Source organism: Myxocyprinus asiaticus, chromosome 28 (assembly GCF_019703515.2).
Source record: "Myxocyprinus asiaticus isolate MX2 ecotype Aquarium Trade chromosome 28, UBuf_Myxa_2, whole genome shotgun sequence".
Taxonomy (NCBI): domain Eukaryota; kingdom Metazoa; phylum Chordata; class Actinopteri; order Cypriniformes; family Catostomidae; genus Myxocyprinus; species Myxocyprinus asiaticus.
In genome coordinates this window covers 30,040,669-30,060,040 of record NC_059371.1, presented here as the reverse complement: position 1 = coordinate 30,060,040, position 19,372 = coordinate 30,040,669, and the positions used below count along the sequence as shown (strand labels likewise).

The 19,372-nt window shown below is 39.7% G+C and overlaps 1 protein-coding gene across 2 annotated transcripts in view; it reads right to left on the bottom strand.

Annotated features, from left to right (window-relative positions):
• The window catches only part of LOC127418664 (serine/threonine-protein kinase max-2-like), a 36,024-nt gene that overhangs the window by 11,364 nt on the left and 5,288 nt on the right, over positions 1-19,372 (bottom strand). For both annotated transcript variants that reach the window (XM_051659344.1, XM_051659343.1), the window contains exons 2-13: positions 15,464-15,759; positions 14,628-14,713; positions 14,348-14,426; positions 12,848-13,640; positions 8,783-8,976; positions 7,929-8,037; positions 7,726-7,819; positions 3,213-3,322; positions 2,894-3,035; positions 2,111-2,181; positions 1,422-1,550; positions 352-423 (exon numbers count right to left, since the gene is read on the bottom strand). In XM_051659344.1, the coding sequence (XP_051515304.1) occupies positions 352-423; positions 1,422-1,550; positions 2,111-2,181; positions 2,894-3,035; positions 3,213-3,322; positions 7,726-7,819; positions 7,929-8,037; positions 8,783-8,976; positions 12,848-13,640; positions 14,348-14,426; positions 14,628-14,713; positions 15,464-15,728 (2,144 nt within the window). In that variant the 5' untranslated portion in view covers positions 15,729-15,759. The remainder of the gene's footprint in view (positions 1-351; positions 424-1,421; positions 1,551-2,110; positions 2,182-2,893; positions 3,036-3,212; positions 3,323-7,725; positions 7,820-7,928; positions 8,038-8,782; positions 8,977-12,847; positions 13,641-14,347; positions 14,427-14,627; positions 14,714-15,463; positions 15,760-19,372) is intronic.

Genomic DNA, 19,372 nt, shown 5'->3' with positions numbered 1-19,372 from the left:
AAAAAAAAATATATATAATTTATGTCAAATTAATTGGAATGCTAACATAAGCTTTCTCCTGGTATTTACAAGTAGGTATAATGTAGCTGCAGGCCAGAGATCTCCAAATGGGGGCAACATTTCCAAAAGAAGGCGGGGTTACTCCAAAAGGTGGCGGGGGTTAGGGTTAGGGAACGGGTTAGGGAATGGGTTAGGTTAGGGGTTCTCTATACTTTTGCTGGCAGTTTGGAGCTCCTGCCTCTTTTTGGAGCTCTGCCTGCAGCTATATCCTTCTCTGTATTTTCCTTGGTTGTTTCAGCGCTTTTTGTGATTAGCACATGTGTTGTGTATATAAATATAACATTTGCCTACCAATTGGCCATGAGTACATTGTTGAGGGTCTGGCTGTCATCATCACCCAGAAAAGGAGAGAGGCCACTTATGCTAGAACAACAAAAATTGATTGTGGTTGATTAATAGTTGGGATTTATTCCCTAACTAGTCGAGCTTGCTGTGGTAAGGAGAGACCCAAGCCATACCTATAGACTAGAATATTACAGAGACTTGGGAGCAGACTTTTTTTTTTTTTTTTACTTGATCCAATACCTGCAACTACTCAGAAGTCCCTATCAAATACATAGCAATGTGCTAACAACTGCTTTAAACACCACAGCAACTACATAACAATGCTCTGACAACCACCCAGAACACACTGGTGGCACCTTTTCATGTGCAAGCACCATTTAAATATTGTTTAAAAAATCTACTTTTAATTGTTTAATCTTTCAACAATTCTCACTTAGGAAACAACTTAAAACTAATATATGATTTAGATTATTTTAGAAGGTCTTGTACAAGGTTTTGGAACCTATCCAAAATAATACATCACACCGGTATTGCTTTAATTAGACTAAACGTTTGACTGAGAGATCTGGATGGCTGTCTTGATGTTGTTGGACTCACTCCCAGATCTTTTCCTGCATGTCCCCCCTGTTAGCCAATCACATCATAAATCATAAAACTATTTGTTAAACTGGGCATATGACTCATATGGTGACATTTTAATTTATTTTAATGGAAGATTCTAGGTTAAGCTCTATCAAACACAAAAATATTTCAACTCATCCCTCATTTTTTCTGTGTGTACAGTAATTACACAAAATGTATTACACATTTTTTTTTATGGAATAATTTATGTAAGTGCTTTAACAAAAACATAAGCAAAATATTTCAGGCTTTAAACTGTCCAGACACTGATACAGTTTAATTAAATAGTAAGTGCCTTACACTGATTTTATGCTTGGATTAATTTTTTTATTTTTTCAATTGATGAATGAGCTTAACTTGTATTGAACCCTGAACGTTCCTTTAAATTTAAATGTACAAATATGTTTAAATGATTGTCAAACTGTGAAGTATGTGTTCTTGTGTGTGTTATTTACAGCATGTAAGTGACAACTCCTAACGTCCACATATCTGTAGGGAACGAGACAAAATCGAAGTTCACCACCTCTGGAGCTAAAAACTCAGGTGTTCCAAATGACACTTTGAGCTTCTCTCGTGGTTTGTACCTAAAGATGGACAAGGTGGAAGGACAGTCACTTAACCCATTAAAATAAGCCTCAGTTATAATATTTAAATTCTTGGAGGATAAACACATTGGTTAAACTTTACAATAAGGATCTATTTGTAAACATTAGCAAATGCATTAAGTGTCATGAACTATTAATGAACAATCTATTTTACAGCGTTTATAAAAAATTGTTAATGTTAATTTAAACATTTACAATTGTGTAGTTTGCTCATGTTAGTTCATAATGCAACTAATGTTAGCATTAATACAACTTTTTATTTAAAAAAAAAAAAAAATTATTAGTAGGCTTTATGTTGAAATACATTTTAACCAAGATGAATAAGTGCTGTAAAAGTATTGTTCATTGTTAGTTCATGCTAAATAATGTACTGTAGTTAACTAATGTTAACAAATACAACCTTATTGTAAGTGTTACCAACACAATAAATAAACAGCAGTCATTGGAAAACTAATATATAAACTAATTAACATGCAATAGCAGGTACTGTGTGTGTGTATATGTGTGTGTGTATATATATATATATATATATAGCCTACCTTCTGGCAAGTCCAAAGTCAATGATCTTCACCTGATGGCTAGAGCGATTAACAAGAAGGATGTTCTCTGGCTGGAAATAAAGTGAAATGAGAACTAATAGGAAAATACATTTTTAAAAGCTGTATCAGATATTGGGCCCATTTATAAAAAGTAATATGAGAAAAATGTATGAGAAAAATTTCCAATTTGATAAAATTTATCAATTAATCAATTAATTAATAAATAAACAAAGTGAAAATACAATATTCAATTACGCATCTGACAATATATAAATAATGGTAAATTAATTAATGGTTTGTGGGAGTAACTTTAGTCATTGTGTTTATTATTAAATTGTCAGTTCTTTTTAATTTATCTACATTTACACATTTCATGATTGATTATTTAATTTACTTGATCAATACTGATTATATACCTTAATTTAGTTTACTTACCAGTTTCTTTAACGATTGAGAGGCATTAATTGGCCCACATATCTCATTATGCCAATTTTATTCTCTTCTCATAAAATGTGAAAGAGAATGAAATAGCTGTTTCTAAATCATGCCACAAAATACAACAACAGTATGACAGTGACAGTTGTTGCCTTTAACTTCTTAGTGACACTGAAAAGTGAAGTCTATTTATGACATGCATTTCTCTTTGGCATTCTTTGCACTATTAGTGGAAAAGGCTTAATCTGTCAACAGGAAAACTATGCTTTAGGATGTAATGTTAGATCATGGTGCTAACAATACCAAGATCACGGGTTCAAGTCGCAATTAGACTAATGTAGCAATTACCTTAAGATCCAGATGAAGAACATACATCTGGTGCATGTACTGGACACCCTCACAGATCTGTTTCACAAATACCATAGCATCCACTTCAGTCAGAGGGCAGCTCTCATCCACGATTCTTTCAAACAGCTCACCTCCCTCCACACTGGATTAAAAAAAGAGACTGAATGGGCTTTATATGCTGCTTTGATTTACTTTAATAACTCTGAGATTCATACTGGCCAAGAATTAGCATTAGAGGATCTGGTTCTAGTCTTGAGTTGTCAAAGTGAGCTTATACTGCATATTTACAGTGCTTAAATGTGGATCTGGATCTACTCACTACTCCAGGATTAGCACAACCTGATTCTTGACCTCAAAGGCTTCATAGAGTTGGAGGACATTGAGGTGACTCAGTTGATTCATTACTTGGATCTCATTCAGTGCCATATCCTGCAAAAAACAACATGCATGGAAAGTGGGACCAACCTTTAGAAGTTTCATATCATGTCCTAGAATAGTCCAATTTGTGTTATTCATGCTCTTATGTTATTTGTGCTAATGTAGATATCCAGTATGTAGGGTCTAATTCAAGGAATATTCCAGGTTCAATACAAGTAAAGCTCAGTCACAGCATTTGTGACATAGTGTTGATATCCTCCAAAAAATAAGTTAGACTCATCCCTTGTTTAAAAACAAACAAACAGTGAGGCACTTACAATGGAAGTTAATAGGGCCAGTCCATAACATTAAAGCTGATGTACATACTGATGTATGTAACTTTTTCTGTGTTAAAATACTTTCTCCTATCCAAGCTTAATATGCAGAGACAACTATTAGTAAGCCATTCATAGGTTAATTTTCTTGATAACTGTAAGCACACACACACACAAATATATATATATACAGGTGCATCTCAATAAATTAGAATGTCATGCAAAAGTTCATTTATTTCAGTAATTCAACTCAAATTGTGAAACTCGTGTATTAAATAAATTCAATGCACACAGACTGAAGTAGTTTAAGTCTTTGGTTCTTTTAATTGTGATGATTCTGGCTCACATTTAACAAAAACCCACCAATTCACTTTCTCAAAAAATTAGAATACATCATAAGACCAATAAAAAAAAACATTTTTAGTGAATTGTTGGCCTTCTGGAAAGTATGTTCATTTACTGTATATGTACTCAATACTTGGTAGGGGCTCCTTTTGCTTTTATTACTGCCTCAATTCGGCGTGGCATGGAGGTGACCAGTTTGTGGCACTGCTGAGGTGGTATGGAAGCCCAGGTTTCTTTGACAGTGGCCTTCAGCTCATCTGCATTTTTTGGTCTCTTGTTTCTCATTTTCCTCTTGACAATACCCCATAGATTCTCTATGGGGTTCAGGTCTGGTGAGTTTGCTGGCCAGTCAAGCACACCAACACCATGGTCATTTAACCAACTTTTGGTGCTTTTGGCAGTGTGGGCAGGTGCCAAATCCTGCTGGAAAATGAAATCAGCATCTTTAAAAAGCTGGTCAGCAGAAGGAAGCCTGAAGTGCTTCAGAATTTCTTGGTAAACGGGTGCAGTGACTTTGGTTTTCAAAAAACACAATGGACCAACACCAGCAGATGACATTGCACCCCAAATCATCACAGACTGTGGAAACTTAACACTGGACTTCAAGCAACTTGGGCTATGAGCTTCTCCACCCTTCCTCCAGACTCTAGGACCTTGGTTTCCAAATGAAATACAAAACTTGCTCTCATCTGAAAAGAGGACTTTGGACCACTGGGCAACAGTCCAGTTCTTCTTCTCCTTAGCCCAGGTAAGAGGCCTCTGACGTTGTCTGTGGTTCAGGAGTGGCTTAACAAGAGGAATACGACAACTGTAGCCAAATTCCTTGACACGTCTGTGTGTGCTGGCTCTTGATGCCTTGACCCCAGCCTCAGTCCATTCCTTGTGAAGTTCACCCAAATTCTTGAATCGATTTTGCTTGACAATCCTGAGGCTGCGGTTCTCTCGGTTGGTTGTGCATCTTTTTCTTCCACACTTTTTCCTTCCACTCAACTTTCTGTTAACATGCTTGGATACAGCACTCTGTGAACAGCCAGCTTCTTTGGCAATGAATTTTTGTGGCTTACCCTCCTTGTGAAGGGTGTCAATGATTGTCTTCTGGACAACTGTCAGATCAGCAGTCTTCCCCATGATTGTGTAGCCTAGTGAACCAAACTGAGAGACCATTTTGAAGGCTCAGGAAATCTTTGCAGGTGTTTTGAGTTGATTAGCTGATTTGGCATGTCACCATATTCTAATTTTTTGAGATAGTGAATTGGTGGGTTTTTGTTAAATGTGAGCCAAAATCATCACAATTAAAAGAACCAAAGACTTAAACTACTTCAGTCTGCGTGCATTGAATTTATTTAATACACGAGTTTCACAATTTGAGTTGAATTACTGAAATAAATTAACTTTTCCACGACATTCTAATTTATTGAGATGCACCTGTATATATATATATATATATATATTGGAAAGTCAATGGGCAACCTGTTAGTTCTGAATTGTCACATCTGGCTGACCCTCAAGGAAATGCGTGACAAGTAAAAAGCCGCTCTGTTGGATGCTCCAGTGTCTCCAGCCGGCCTCCTCGGTGGCACTGTGCATAAGTTTTTCGAGCATTACGTCATGACTCAGCAACACTTGCTGGCACACTTTATGCCAAAACAGAGTAATGTATCACAGCTGGTTCGCTCCCACTCTGTTTCAAGTCAGCGCCCGGCCAAAAGTCCCATGCCCGCTGCCTCAGCGCCACCACCTGCCGCTGCCGAGCCACCAGTGAGGCCCAAATTAAAGCAGCCATATCAGCGCACACCCCACGCTGGCAGAAAAAACCTGCGCACCAAAAGTGCTCCTGACGGGCACAGCCCTTTGAAGCGGAATGCAGAGCTCGCTGTTCCCTTTGGTCTGCTCCAAGAAGGCTTGATTGGAGACACAAAACACTGTTCCCCATCTACCCACTGTTGTTTGTCGGGAAAAGAATATTGCTGTTCACAATATTGTTCAAAATGTTGTTTGTGTGTCTCACATTCATATGAATGAAATAAAAAATGCAATAAATGCAAAAAAGTATATGGGTATCTCAGATTGGGTGCTAAAAACTATTGAACATGGGTATATGATCCAATTTCCACGTTGGCCACCCCCTTTTCAATGGCATTCTGTCTTCCACGGTTTTGTCCAAGATGAACCAGTGTTAAGAGTTAAGTCATTTGGAAGGACACTCCCCATATGCGTTAGCAAAACGCAATGTCTCGCTCCCTTCGTCTCAGGGAATCGAGATTACGTACATAACAGAGACTATCTCTCACTGGATTCAAATGTGCTGTGATGGTTAATTGCGCAACAGGAAGATCGCAGCACATCTCAAAGCTCGTAGTAGGTGTGTTCTACATCCTCCTGTCCTTCCGAAGGTAGCTTAGCAAGACTGGTCTTCATAAGTCCGTTGTCTTGGTTCTTAGAATTGAGCAAAACCCAGTTTAGACGGACTCGATGTGAAGTGCATTTTAAGTGCATCCACCTTGAATACTGCTGGACAGAGGTGCTGTCGCTGGTGCGGAGTTTGATGTTAGTAAGCACATCAAGTTAGTTCCTTCTTTAAGGAAATCAGAAGCTGACTGCTATTTCACAGCTTTTAAGCATGTTGCTGCAACTTTGCTGTGGCCAAAGGAGTTGTGGGCCCCACTCCTCCAGGGTTAGCTGGTTAGGAAAGTGCAGAAGGAGTAAAAGGTTTTGCATGCTGCCTCGTGCCCTGTCGGAGTTGGAGCTCATAAAATCGAGTGCTCAAGATAGACACTTTTTTTATACTATTGATCCTGGCAATTTCTATTGTTAACTGTGATGTTTGGAGGCAACGTGATGCTTGGAGAGTTTACATTTTCTATCTCATCTTGAAGACATTTTGTGTTCAAACTTTATGTTGCGGCCTCACCCTAGTTGGGGTCGCAACAATATACTATACATTTTTTAAATCAAAAGTTGTATTTGTTAACATTAGTTAATGCACTGTGAAATAACATGAACTAACAATGAACAATTGTATTTTTATTAACTAACATTAACAAAGATACTAAGAATACTGTAAAAAAAAAATATGTTGTTAATTTTTAGTTCATTTATAAGGTTAATAAATGTAACCTTATAAATGTAACGATATAATTTGACACAGATAAGGCAAGTAAGTGTTTTTTTTTTTTTTTTATGAGGAGCGAGTCGAAATGTTTTTTTGTGATAATCAGCATTATGCCACAAATGCTGTTGAGTGAGCTTAACTTGTGTTGCACCCAGAATATTCCTTACATGATACACTTCCAGAATGTGAATATTTGAGGACACAACAAGACTAGTAATGAACTAGTTATATTCACTGGGAAAGAATATGGTTGCCCAAAATGGAATTGCTGAAATTGAAAATTGGCTGGAAATATTTGCTAAAATATGCTAATTGTAAACCTGTGGGCATCAATTAAAATGCAACAATACAACTGATTTACAACGTATTATGTCAGCGTCTAAATCCCTGATCTATACTTTTTATATCCAGCAAAAATAATAAAGGTAATTAGTACAAAATGAGGTAATTATTACAAAAGTAAACAGATAATTAAAAAAGGTGATGAAGATGAGCAATACTGCCAAAAACCAAACAAACACTAATAAACACTAAACATCTAATACACTTCTAAACTTCTATTAAACAAACTCTGTAAAAATATATATTCACAAGTACATTAAGTGTTTAACTGATGCAATGATGTGAAGTATCAAGATGAACACACACAAACATGGATCTGACCTCAAGTATAGTGCACTTACCCTTTCTCTGGCATTTCGTGTATTGATGATCTTAGCAGCGAGCCTCATCCCTGTCTTATTTTCCGTACATTTGTGCACCTTCCCAAAGCGACCACTAACAACATAGTTATTTAATATGATGGTTATTACTTAAAAGGAAAGGATGACTGATTACTGGGGCAAAATTTTGGGCATTCAAGAAATGCTTCATTCTTTTATCTTACCCTCCCAGCACCTCTCTGGTGTGAATACTGAAGACATCACAGGATGGAGGGTTGGACTTCAACGAAACAAACCGGTGTGCAAAAGGGGCAGGCTGAGGTGGAACATCATCTGAAAAGAGACAGGAGGACATATTATAAAATCAGACTATACAGAACTTTGGAAGTCAGTTCCCCTGAAGTTCACTCATTTGTCCTTGCAGAGTAACCACAGGTGCAATTCACTACATTATGGACCTGCGTGCTGCTATATTTCTTTAAAAGAAGAGACACTTGGTTTGATATTTTGTAATATAATGCAAAGGCATTCATACATTTGAAAGTGTGGCTTAAGTGTCCGAATGCCTTTTGGGGCCACTGTATGTTGGATTCTTCTTTGGCACCAATTCCACTTTTGACAGCACCAGCACCAGTGTAATTTTAAAAACTATATGGCATCTCTGTTACCACATACACAGCTTTTCAATTGTCCGTCTACTTAAATGTGAATCTTAGGTCAGAGACATGAGATATTTTTGTTGGTGATATCTGATCTATAATGCTCTCCCTGTTGGGTTGGAGTGGGAACAGCTGTAGGAGAGTGGATGGGACAATAACACACTGGGGACGAAGGATTATCATATTCTAAATACATCAAATTTCTAAGGTCAGGCTAGAGGCCTTGCTGTCACCTATTTAACCTTTTAAAACAATTTTACACAACAACTACTGCCATCTAATTAGTAATTGGTGCACATAATTCAGTCTTATTTGTTTTTGTAAAGAATGAATAGTACAAAAATACAGACTAATAATCTAGTTGTCTACTAACAGCATCAGTTGCAAATATCCTTTGCACAAGAACAATGGTTATTTACCTATAATTTTGAAACTGGTTTTAGGAGGGTTATTGCTTTTCATCTGAGTTGGATTCTTGTCTGCTGCTGGGCTTATTTTAATCTGTATTCCACCTGCTATGTGGTTTACAGCTCGAGCTGCTTCACTCCCTCTCATTGCCAGTGGTGCGGTTACCATGTGGGTCGAATCTGCCTTTTCTCCAGTGACCTGAAATCTTTATAAAATGAAAAACACTGCAACACTTCAAGTCAACATGAAATCAAAATTGACCCTATTTACTTTCTTAAAGGGGTCTTGATTTCTTTTTTAATATGTTCCTTGAGGTTCACTTATAATATTAGTAAGTTTAGTTTTTGCACAAAAATATATCACATATTTCTAAAACATGAAAATTTCCCATCCTCATTCTGACCCTCTGTCAGAAAAGTTCAGTTTTGGTGCTGCTTCTCCTTTTAGGCTTGACTGACCAGCTCTTTCCTTGCCATCTCACTGCTCACCACTGGGCGGGGCTATGGAAGAAACAAGGTAAAGCAGGCGCTGATGTGTTGTTGTGGAGGTGGTCAGATGCAAATGTCTACCACAGCGTGACATCACAGTGTTGAGGAAGTAGAGAATGAGGAACTTTGGCAGCTTGGTTTCAGCAAATGCTATTTTCACAGTGAGGAGTAAGTTTTGAGTTCTGAAACTTACTGTATGTTTTTATAGGACAATGACCTCATATACAGTATGTCAAAAGATCAAGGAAAATTTGTGTCATGACCCCTGTGGTGAGGGCGTGGTTGAATGTCCATCCAGGGAGAGGGGAAGCAGTAAGGATTCAACCCTGTGTGATAATTAGGTCTAACAGCTGTTTCTTGTTGCAGTAATCCGGGAAGAGCAATAAGAGAAGCCCACACCAGAGCCCAGGGAGAGAGAGAGAGTGATGCAGAGGAGTGTGATGCATTAGAGTATTGACCTTGACTTTGAGTGTTATTGTGTGAATAAAGAGTTTAAAAATACCTGAACCGCGCTTCCTCATTCCCCATACCGACCAGTCCTGTTACAGTGGTGCCAAAACCCAGGAACCTTAAGGAAGATAATACGCTGTCATGGAGTCCTCACTGCTGGCCGAAGTCATCAGTTCCCTCGCCAGCATTCACCGGGCACAACACCAGGTCCTGCTTGAGCTGCATTGAGACCAAGACCAGTGTTTCCAGGCGATTATCCGGGCTCAAGCAGAGGACTGGCAAGCGCTCTGGAGCTTCAAACACCAGGAGCCAGGATCAGCCACAACCCCAGACCCAACACCTTCCATGCCCCCGTTCACCCTGATGAAAATGGGCCCGCACGTGAACCAGAGGCATTCCTCGAGTTGTTCGAGCGAACAGCAGAGCTGTGGAAATGGCCGAAATCACAGTGGGCTGCCCGCCTCCTGCTGCTGTTGTCCAGGGTAGCCCAGCTCGTGGCCCAACACCTGCCTGCCGCGAACCTTCTGGTGTAAGAGGACTTAAAGAAAGCCATCATGCAACGGGTCGGCCACAGCCCCAAGCAACAACAACAGCACTTCACAACAGCACTTCCGCTCGCTGACGCTGAGCGAGCATGGCCGCCTGTTTGCATTTTCCCAACAGCTCCGTGACGTATGCTGGAGGAGCGCGACGCCAAGGGAGTTATTGATCTGGTAGTGCTGGAGCAGTTTGTCCTTAGTCTGCCGACCAGAACAGCAGAATGGGTCCAGTGCCACCACCCAGCATCACTGGAAGAGGCTGTCCAGCTGGCTGAGGACCATATGGCAATGTTGGGTTCAAGATGAGGCTTTGGGCATGGGGCGGAGGGTGAAGATGTGGTGTGTGCACGGGGATATTCAAAGCTACCCGATAGTGACAGTCACTCTTCAATTTCGGTGACAAAAATATAGTATCGAGGCTGCGGTTAATTCCCACCTCACCCATCCACTAATTTTGGGAACGAATTGGCTGGCATTTACTTCTTTATTGAGGGGCATGTGTGTGGATGGGTCCTGCGACAAAGCATATCGGTGTGTGGTGTGTGACTCACTGGCTGTGGAGGCGGAGCCAGGGCCATCTACATCAGCTCCACGTCATGATGCTGTAAGGGAGGGGGAAGTCTTGGCTTCCCCAGCCCTTAGAGGATTCCCTGCTGGGGATTTCCCTCTAGAGCAGTTGCGAGACGAGACCCATAGACATGCCTTTGATCAAGTGAAAGTGATTGATGCTCAGTGTCTCCGGCCAGACGTTGCACTCACATATCCTTATTTTTCAATTATTAAAGATAGGTTGTATCGAGTGACACATGACGCTCAGACAAAATAAGATACAACCCAGTTGTTGATACCGAAGAGCTGTTGGGAAATGCTATTCCAGATGGCTTATCATAATCCAATGGCGGGTCACTTAGGGCGAGAAAAAACACTAAACCATCTAATGGCACGTTTCTATTGGCCGGGCATTCACAAGGATGTTCGCAGGTGGTGTGCGGCATGCCGTGAATGTCAGTTGGTGAATCCACCGGCCACCCCAAAAATGCCATTGCGCCCTCTGCCATTAATTGAGGTCCCCTTCAAGAGAATTGGCATGGACTTCGTCGGGCCATTAGAATGGACGGCACTGTGTATCTGAACTGTACGAATTACTGAGTATTAAATCAATTCGCACTAAATGTTTATCACCCACAAACAGTGTTGGTGGAACGATTTAATAAAACCCTGAAAAATATGATTCGTAAGTTCATGCATGAAGATGTTAGAAATTGGGATAAGTGGCTCGATTCCCTGTTATTCGCAGTCCAAGAGGTGCCCCAAGCCCCTACAGGGTTTTCCCTATTCAAACTGCTGTATGGGCGTCGGCCACACGGCGTGCTCAACGTCATGCTGGAAACTAGGGAGGAGGGACCTTCAAACAGTAAAAATGAAATTCAGTACGTTTTTGTCCTTAGAGCAAAACTCCACACTTTGGGTCAACTAACATAGGAGAATTTGCTCCAAGCTCAAGAACGCCAAAGCTGGCTATATGGTAGGGGAGCTCGGCTACGGGAATTTGCACCAGGAGACAAAGTGCTTGTATTACTCCCAACTTTGAGCTCCAAATTACTTGCCAAATGGCAAGGGCCCTTTGAGGTCACACGATGAGTGGAAGATCTCGATTATGAGGTAAAACGAACAGATAGAGGTGACGCATGTCAAATCCATCTCAACCTCCTGAAATTATGGAGGGAGGCGGTCCCTGTGACGTTGGCGACTGTGGTTCCAGAGAGGGCGGAGCTCAGGCCAGAGGTGAACGTAAAAGCCAATCATCTCACTTGTGGAGACCACCTCTCACTGGCCAGTGCTGTACATTAGCCGGAAGCTCTCTTTGAGAGAGACTAAGTACAGCACCATGGAGAAGATATGCTTGGCCATCAAGTGGGCCGTCCACCCTCTGTTCAGATCATGCCTCACTCCAGTGATTCCACTACATGAAGGATACTAACACGCAAATCACCCGTTGGTATCTGGCGTTACAGCCTTTTAAGTTCGAAGTGGTCCACAGGCCAGGGGCGCAGATGGCTGTTGCGGATTTCCTATCCAGAAATGGCGGTGGGGGTGTGTGGCGAGGGTGTGGTTGAATGTCATCCAGGGAGAGGAGAAGCAGTAAGGATTTATCCCTGGATGACAATTAGGTCTAACAGCTGTTTCTTGTTGCACAGGAGTGCGACCCATTAGAGTAATGACTCCGACTTTGAGTGTTAATGTGTGAATAAAGAGTTTAAAGATACCTGTACCACGCTTCTTCATTCCCCATACTGACCAGTCCTGTTATAACCCCTTTAATACATTTCCTTGTACATTTAATGTGAACAAATCATTGGTGCATGTTATTTCAAAAGGTAAAAAATAATAATCAAAATGTAAGAAGTTATCTTGAACTGACAAATTTAACAATGAAGATCAAAAAATAATGCCTGAAAATAGGTGAGGTGAAGTATGCACTGTGTATATACAGTCAGCCTGCCCGACCTCTGTTGCAAAAAATCCAAACTGTACTTTATATTTTGGCAAAAAAATAAATAAAATAAAAAATATATCAAGTATCGACTATTTGCCTTACTTTTGCAAAGAATAAGGGCAGCTGTGCACTTGTCTGAGAAAGGAGGCTTCCTTTGTTGCTGTGGTAACAGTCAACCCAATCGTTTTTGGTGGCTTATGGCTTGGAGGTGACAATGTCTCTTGTGATGTTGCCATTTTTGTTGTTGTATTTACTGTTGATTTTCCATAACTCTGTGCAGTGGTTACAGGTGGAACTGGACTTGGTTTGGGAGGTTTATGGCTTGGCATTGAATCTGTAGTGACTTCTGACAAAGTCAGATTGGAAGAATTGTTGGGTACCAATGTGACCATACTTGGAGCCATTGTTGCTGCTGTAGGAGCAACCAGTCCAGTTGTCTTTGGTACAATATGATTTTGGTGAACAGTTGCATTTTCTGTTTTGATAGTCTTCAGACCGACAGTGTTGGACGAAGCCACAGGAACAGACATTGCTGTTGTCGTCTTTAGTATTTTACTATTTGGTGGTTCCACTTTTCTGTCGTCTTGGACTTCTGTCTTTGTTGGAACAATGCTTGTGGTTGTGACCAACTTCTGGGTCACCACTGTTGCAGAAGGAGCAACACTGGGTGTCTTTATGTCATTCCTGTTTGGTGGCATATTCTTATTTTCAACCTTATTCGTGTTCTGTGTTTGCTTGTGATGTTGTGATATGTCCAATTTTGGTTTTAGAGCAGATATTTCTCTTTCTCCTTTGTTTTTAGCTTCATGCTGAACTTTGACCTCTGATGAATCTCTTTTAGTTTGATGGTCCTCTTTTCTCATTGTATTGCTTTCAATGACTTCTAGCAATAATCCTGCATTAACACATGACACATAATTCATGAAGTGTATATTAAAAAAAAAAAAAAAAATACATACATTTATTGAAGTATACCTTAAAATTTGCAAATGTAATATTCATTGTTTATATAATTTAGTATAAGTTGAGCTGGGGCCAATTCTATGGCTCCATTCGATGTTTAGTGTAATAAAATTGCTTAATAGCATTGTTGTTTTATTCATTAAAACTGTTATTCTTTAAATTGTTCTTGTTTTTATATATATAAAAACAATTACATAGTCATTTCAATATCAATATTTAAATAAATAAAATCTGTTTTTAATTCCTTACCATGGTAACACAGTGACATTATTTTTCAAAATTTTGTGCTTGATATTACTGGTCAATTTGTTTTTTTAACATGGTTTTCATAATGCATGCAATAGAGGGTTAAAAATTCTATAACCCAATAACTGCACCCTTATTGTTTTACAATCTATTTATAGTTTAATTTGCTATTTGTTCTTTAGTCAGGTGATTTGTAGGTCTCCCTGTCATTCTGCATTGGCATAAATAGTTACCATGCTAATAGGCCTGTCACTCAGATTTATGCCTTTCAAATCAAACTGAACATGGGAATCCTGTGGGGCTCACTCCACCTGTCCAAATGAGGGCTGCCAGACACATACTTCTGTAGAGTAATATTTTAACAGCATAATAATCTTTGATCATTGTAGTCACCTTTCTCAGAGGGCACATTAAGGGCATATGGCACTTTTTTACGGTCTCTATGTGTATCCAAGCACACATAGACTTCCTCCTGCATGGATAAAGAATGTAAATCGGGTTACAATGTGACATATCAGAACACCAAAAGCAGCTATTTATTATGCTATGTGTTGATCAATACAATGACTGTTTGCAAATATATGTGCAAAATTAAGCACTTTCAAAACTTATATTGCTGGCAAATACAGTGACTGTCCATGTGAAATTATGGACAGACTCTTGTCCCACTGACCGCAGAGGTTCGGACAGGCAGCGATTTCCTTCTTTGTAGAGCAACTAAAGGCACAGACACTCTTTCACACTCTCTCTCCTCCAGACCTGTCATATACAAAAGACCAATAAAAAAATTATTGCATGTACCATTTATATATCATACATACTGAATATAGTCAAAAGTTCAGACACATCTACTTGCTCTTTATTATTAGGCCTAATTCATCACAAATAGAATTATGGCCAAAAATTAAAACAAATTCACACATCTTTTAGCTCTAGCTTCTTCAAAGTATCCTTTGCCTAGATTATTATTGCTTTGCACACCTGGCATTCAGCCAACTTCATGAAGCGTCCACTTTGGATGCTTTTAAATGGTATTGAAGGAGTTCCTGTGTATGCTGGATACTTGTTGACTGCTTTACCTTCATCAACTTATGGATATTTTACTGTTGTAAATAAATTCATGTGTAGGCACAAATCATTTTTTGTATCTAAAACTAATCTCCAGCATTGAAGCACAGGCCTTAAGATCAAAATTATTTTAAAATCATAATGTCAAATCAAATATGTCCAATCATTTGACTGGTATAACACAAGGAAAAATTAGTCAAAAACTCAAAATAAACGTGAAATCCAAATAGTAAATGACAAAGGTTTTTATTATTACTTTCAACCAGCTTGTTTGAGATGTAACAAGTCTAATTGTTCGAATTAGAACTCAGTATGCTGCAATCTCAAAATAGTCCTTCACATCACAGTAGCCACATTTAACTACACCATAACACCAGGAAAAGGTTATTAAATATATGAAGCTGTGGTACAATAGCAGCATCATTTCTCTGGTTTCCATACCATGAGCCAGCTCCTCCAGGGCTGTTCTCATCTCCATGACTTTCCTCTCCAGACAATCCAGGAGTTTGGCCTGAGCTGACAGCTGATTGGTCAGAGCCTCCTGCAGGGTGCTGTGCTGGGCACAGGTCGCACACATCAAGCAGCCTCTTTCGGAGCTCCTGGTTAGGAGCTGATCCACTTTAAATCGCAAGTCATCAACCTTGGCCTCCAGGGTTATGGGGTTGGAAGGAGGCACAGGGCATTTTGTTGAGCCCTTGACAGACATATGTGAACTGGAGATTGTGCTAGGAAGATAACTATTTTGGGAGGACAGAAAACCTGGTGTTAATGACAAGAATGTTTTTTCTTTTATACTTACACTAAAAATACAATTGCCAATTAAAGGTATTTTCTGGGTTCAAAACTGGTTAATTCCAATTGACAGCATTTGTGGCATAATGTTTAAAAAATATTTCAACTCAAAAAAGGAACAAAAACTGTGGTTATACTGTAGTAAAGCATTAGCAATGGAAGTGAATGGGGCCAGTCCATAAACATTAAAATACACATCGTTTCAAAAGTATAACCACAAGGAGTAAACATTATTTGTGTATACATGACTTCAGTGTGATAAAATTGCTTACTAACATATGTCTAAAGTTATATCTAATAAAATAATTAATTAAGTTGTAATACTGAATATATCTGAAAGGAAATAGTTCACTCAAAAAAGAAAATTCTCTTATCATTTACTCACCCTCACGCCATCCCAGCCTACACTTTGAAGCTCCAAAATGCTCATAAAGGCAGCATAAAAGTAATCCATACAACTCCAGTGGTTAAATCCATGTCTTCAGAAGTGATATGATAAGTTTGAGTGAGAAACAGATCAAAATTTACAGTTGTGCTCAAAAGTTTGCATACCCTGGCAGAAATTGTGAAATTTTGGCATTGATTTTTTTAAAATATGACTGATCATGCAAAAAAACTCTTTTATTTAAGGATAGTGATCATATGAAACCATTTATCATCACATAGTTGTTTGGCTCCTTTTTAAATCTAATGATAACAGAAATCACCCAAATGGCCCTGATCAAAAGTTTACATACCCTTGAATGTTTGGCCTTGTTACAGACACACAAGGTGACACACACAGGTTTAAATGGCAAATAAAGGTTAATTTCCCACACCTGTGGCTTTTTAAATTGCAATTAGTGTCTGTGTATAAATAGTCAATGAGTTTGTTAGCTCTCACGTGGATGCACTGAGCAGGCTAGATACTGAGCCATGGGGAGCAGAAAAGAACTGCCAAAAGACCTGCGTAACGAAGTAATGGAACTTTATAAAGATGGAAAAGGATATAAAAAGATATCCAAAGCCTTGAAAATGCCAGTCAGTACTGTTCAATCACTTATTAAGAAGTGGAAAATTCGGGGATCTCTTGATACCAAGCCAAGGTCAGGTAGACCAAGAAAGATTTCAGCCACAACTACCAGAAGAATTGTTTGGGATACAAAGAAAAACCCACAGGTAACCTCAGGAGAAATACAGGCTGCTCTGGAAAAAGATGGTGTGGTTGTTTCAAGGAGCACAATACAACGATACTTGAACAAAAATGAGCTGCATGGTCGAGTTGCCAGAAAGAAGCCTTTACTGCACCAATGCCACAAAAAAGCCTGGTTACAATATGCCCGACAACACCTTGACACGCCTCACAGCTTCTGGCACACTGTAATTTGGAGTGACAAGACCAAAATAGAGCTTTATGGTCACAACCATAAGCGCTATGTTTGGAGAGAGGTCAACAAGGCCTATAGTGAAAAGAATACCATCCCCACTGTGAAGCATGGCGGTGGCTCACTGATGTTTTGGGGGTGTGTGAGCTCTAAAGTCACGGGGGAATCTTGTGAAAATTGATGGCAAGATGAATGCAGCATGTTATCAGAAAATACTGGCAGACAATTTGCATTCTTCTGCACAAAAGCTGTGCATGGGACGCTCTTGGACTTTCCAGCATGACAATGACCCTAAGCACAAGGCCAAGTTGACCCTCCAGTGGTTACAGCAGAAAAAGGTGAAGGTTCTGGAGTGGTCATCACAGTCTCCTGACCTTAATATCATCGAGCCACTCTGGGGAGATCTCAAACGTTCGGTTCATGCAAGACGACTAAAGACTTTGCATGACCTGGAGGCATTTTGCCAAGATGAATGGGCAGCTATACCACCTGCAAGAATTTGGGGCCTCATAGACAACTATTACAAAAGACTGCACGTTGTCATTGATGCTAAAGGGGGCAATACAAAGTATTAAGAACTAAGGGTCAGTAGACTTTTGAACAGGGGTCATTTCATTTTTATATTTGTTGCCATGTTTTGTTTTATGATTGTGCCATTCAGTTATAACCTACAGTTGAATATGAATCCAATAAGAAATAAATGTGTTTTGCCTGCTCACTCATGTTTTCTTTAAAAATGGTACATAGAGGGAGTACGGTGATGCCATACGAAGGGTAGATGTTGCTCTGCGCACTTTGCTAATTTTTTAAAATTATTTTCATGATATAATCCGGTGAAATTCGATACACCCAGTTACACATTTACTGTCTGAGGTAAACATGGCAAAGAAGCCAAAATCCTCAGGCTCTGGAGACATTAAAAGACACTTATGAGTTCAAGATGAAAGCCCAGACAGGCCTGTGGACCGGGGACTCGATTTGGATGGCGCGGCGGGAGAAGGAATCCACCGTCAACTGTCCAACATGTCGGTGATATTGACGAAGGTACTTGCGGACTTGGAGGATCTCGCTGTAATACGTCGATCAATTACAGCGAAGGAAAAATAATTCTCTGAGCTAGTCACAAGAGTGACAGATGTTGTAAAACAAATCGATTATTTGGAGTCATCAGAGAGGGAATTAGCCGCTTATCCGCCCGTGACCAAAGTTGATTTGGAACGTGTTTTTGAAAAGCTTGAAGATCTTGAGAATAGAAGCTGCAGGAATAACATTCAAATTGTTGGAATTCCTGAGCATGAGGAGGGCAGAGATATGGTGAAATTCCTAGATGAGATTTTCCCGAGTCTGCTCGACATAACAGGCCACAAGCTGGAAATCGAGCTCACAGAGTCTCAGCTCACAGCTCTGCTGAGGGAGGAAGGCCCCGATCGATTCTGATAAAGATCATGTGTTGTGCCAGGCGAGGAGCAAAGGAAAGCTTTCTTGGAAGAATTACAATATTTTCTTGTTCCCGGACTTTACGAACTCGACAAGAGAGAAATGCGATCGGTTTAAGGAATGCAAGAAACTCTTACATCAGCAGAAGATCACTTTTGCTCTGATGTTTCCAACCAGACTGAGAATAAACACCAAGGATGGCAGCAAATAATTTACATGTCCCAATCAGGCAATGTCTTTTATTGAAACAATGGGTGAGTAACCATTGGGTGTTTTTCTTGTGAGTAGATTGACTCACTATACATACCGAGCGGCTGGAGTTTGTTTTGTTTTGTGAATTAACACTTTTCCTTAAGGAAACTTTTGCATTGACGGAAGATAACTATTACAATGAACGGATGACCGCAAAATATCTACATGCCCACACAAAGGATGTCTTTTATAAAGTTGGCGGACTGTGTAAGTCATGGGATATACTTTTATGCTGCCTCCAAGTGAATTGACTCTTGACAATCCGAGGAAACAAAATGCGTGTTTCGTTTCCTTTTGTGCTGGTTCCGCCTAGCGGTTGGAGCTTGTTTTGTTAAATAACATTACTTCGGGACAGTTATGGATGAATCTGTCAGTTCCTTGTGCTTATGCCTCCTGTTGGCTGGAGTATGATTTGTGGAGTATTTTCGTGGGACATTGGAATGATTATGTCATCTGCTGCACTCATCAGCTGGCTCACTGATGATTCGGTTGTCTGACCGAGGAA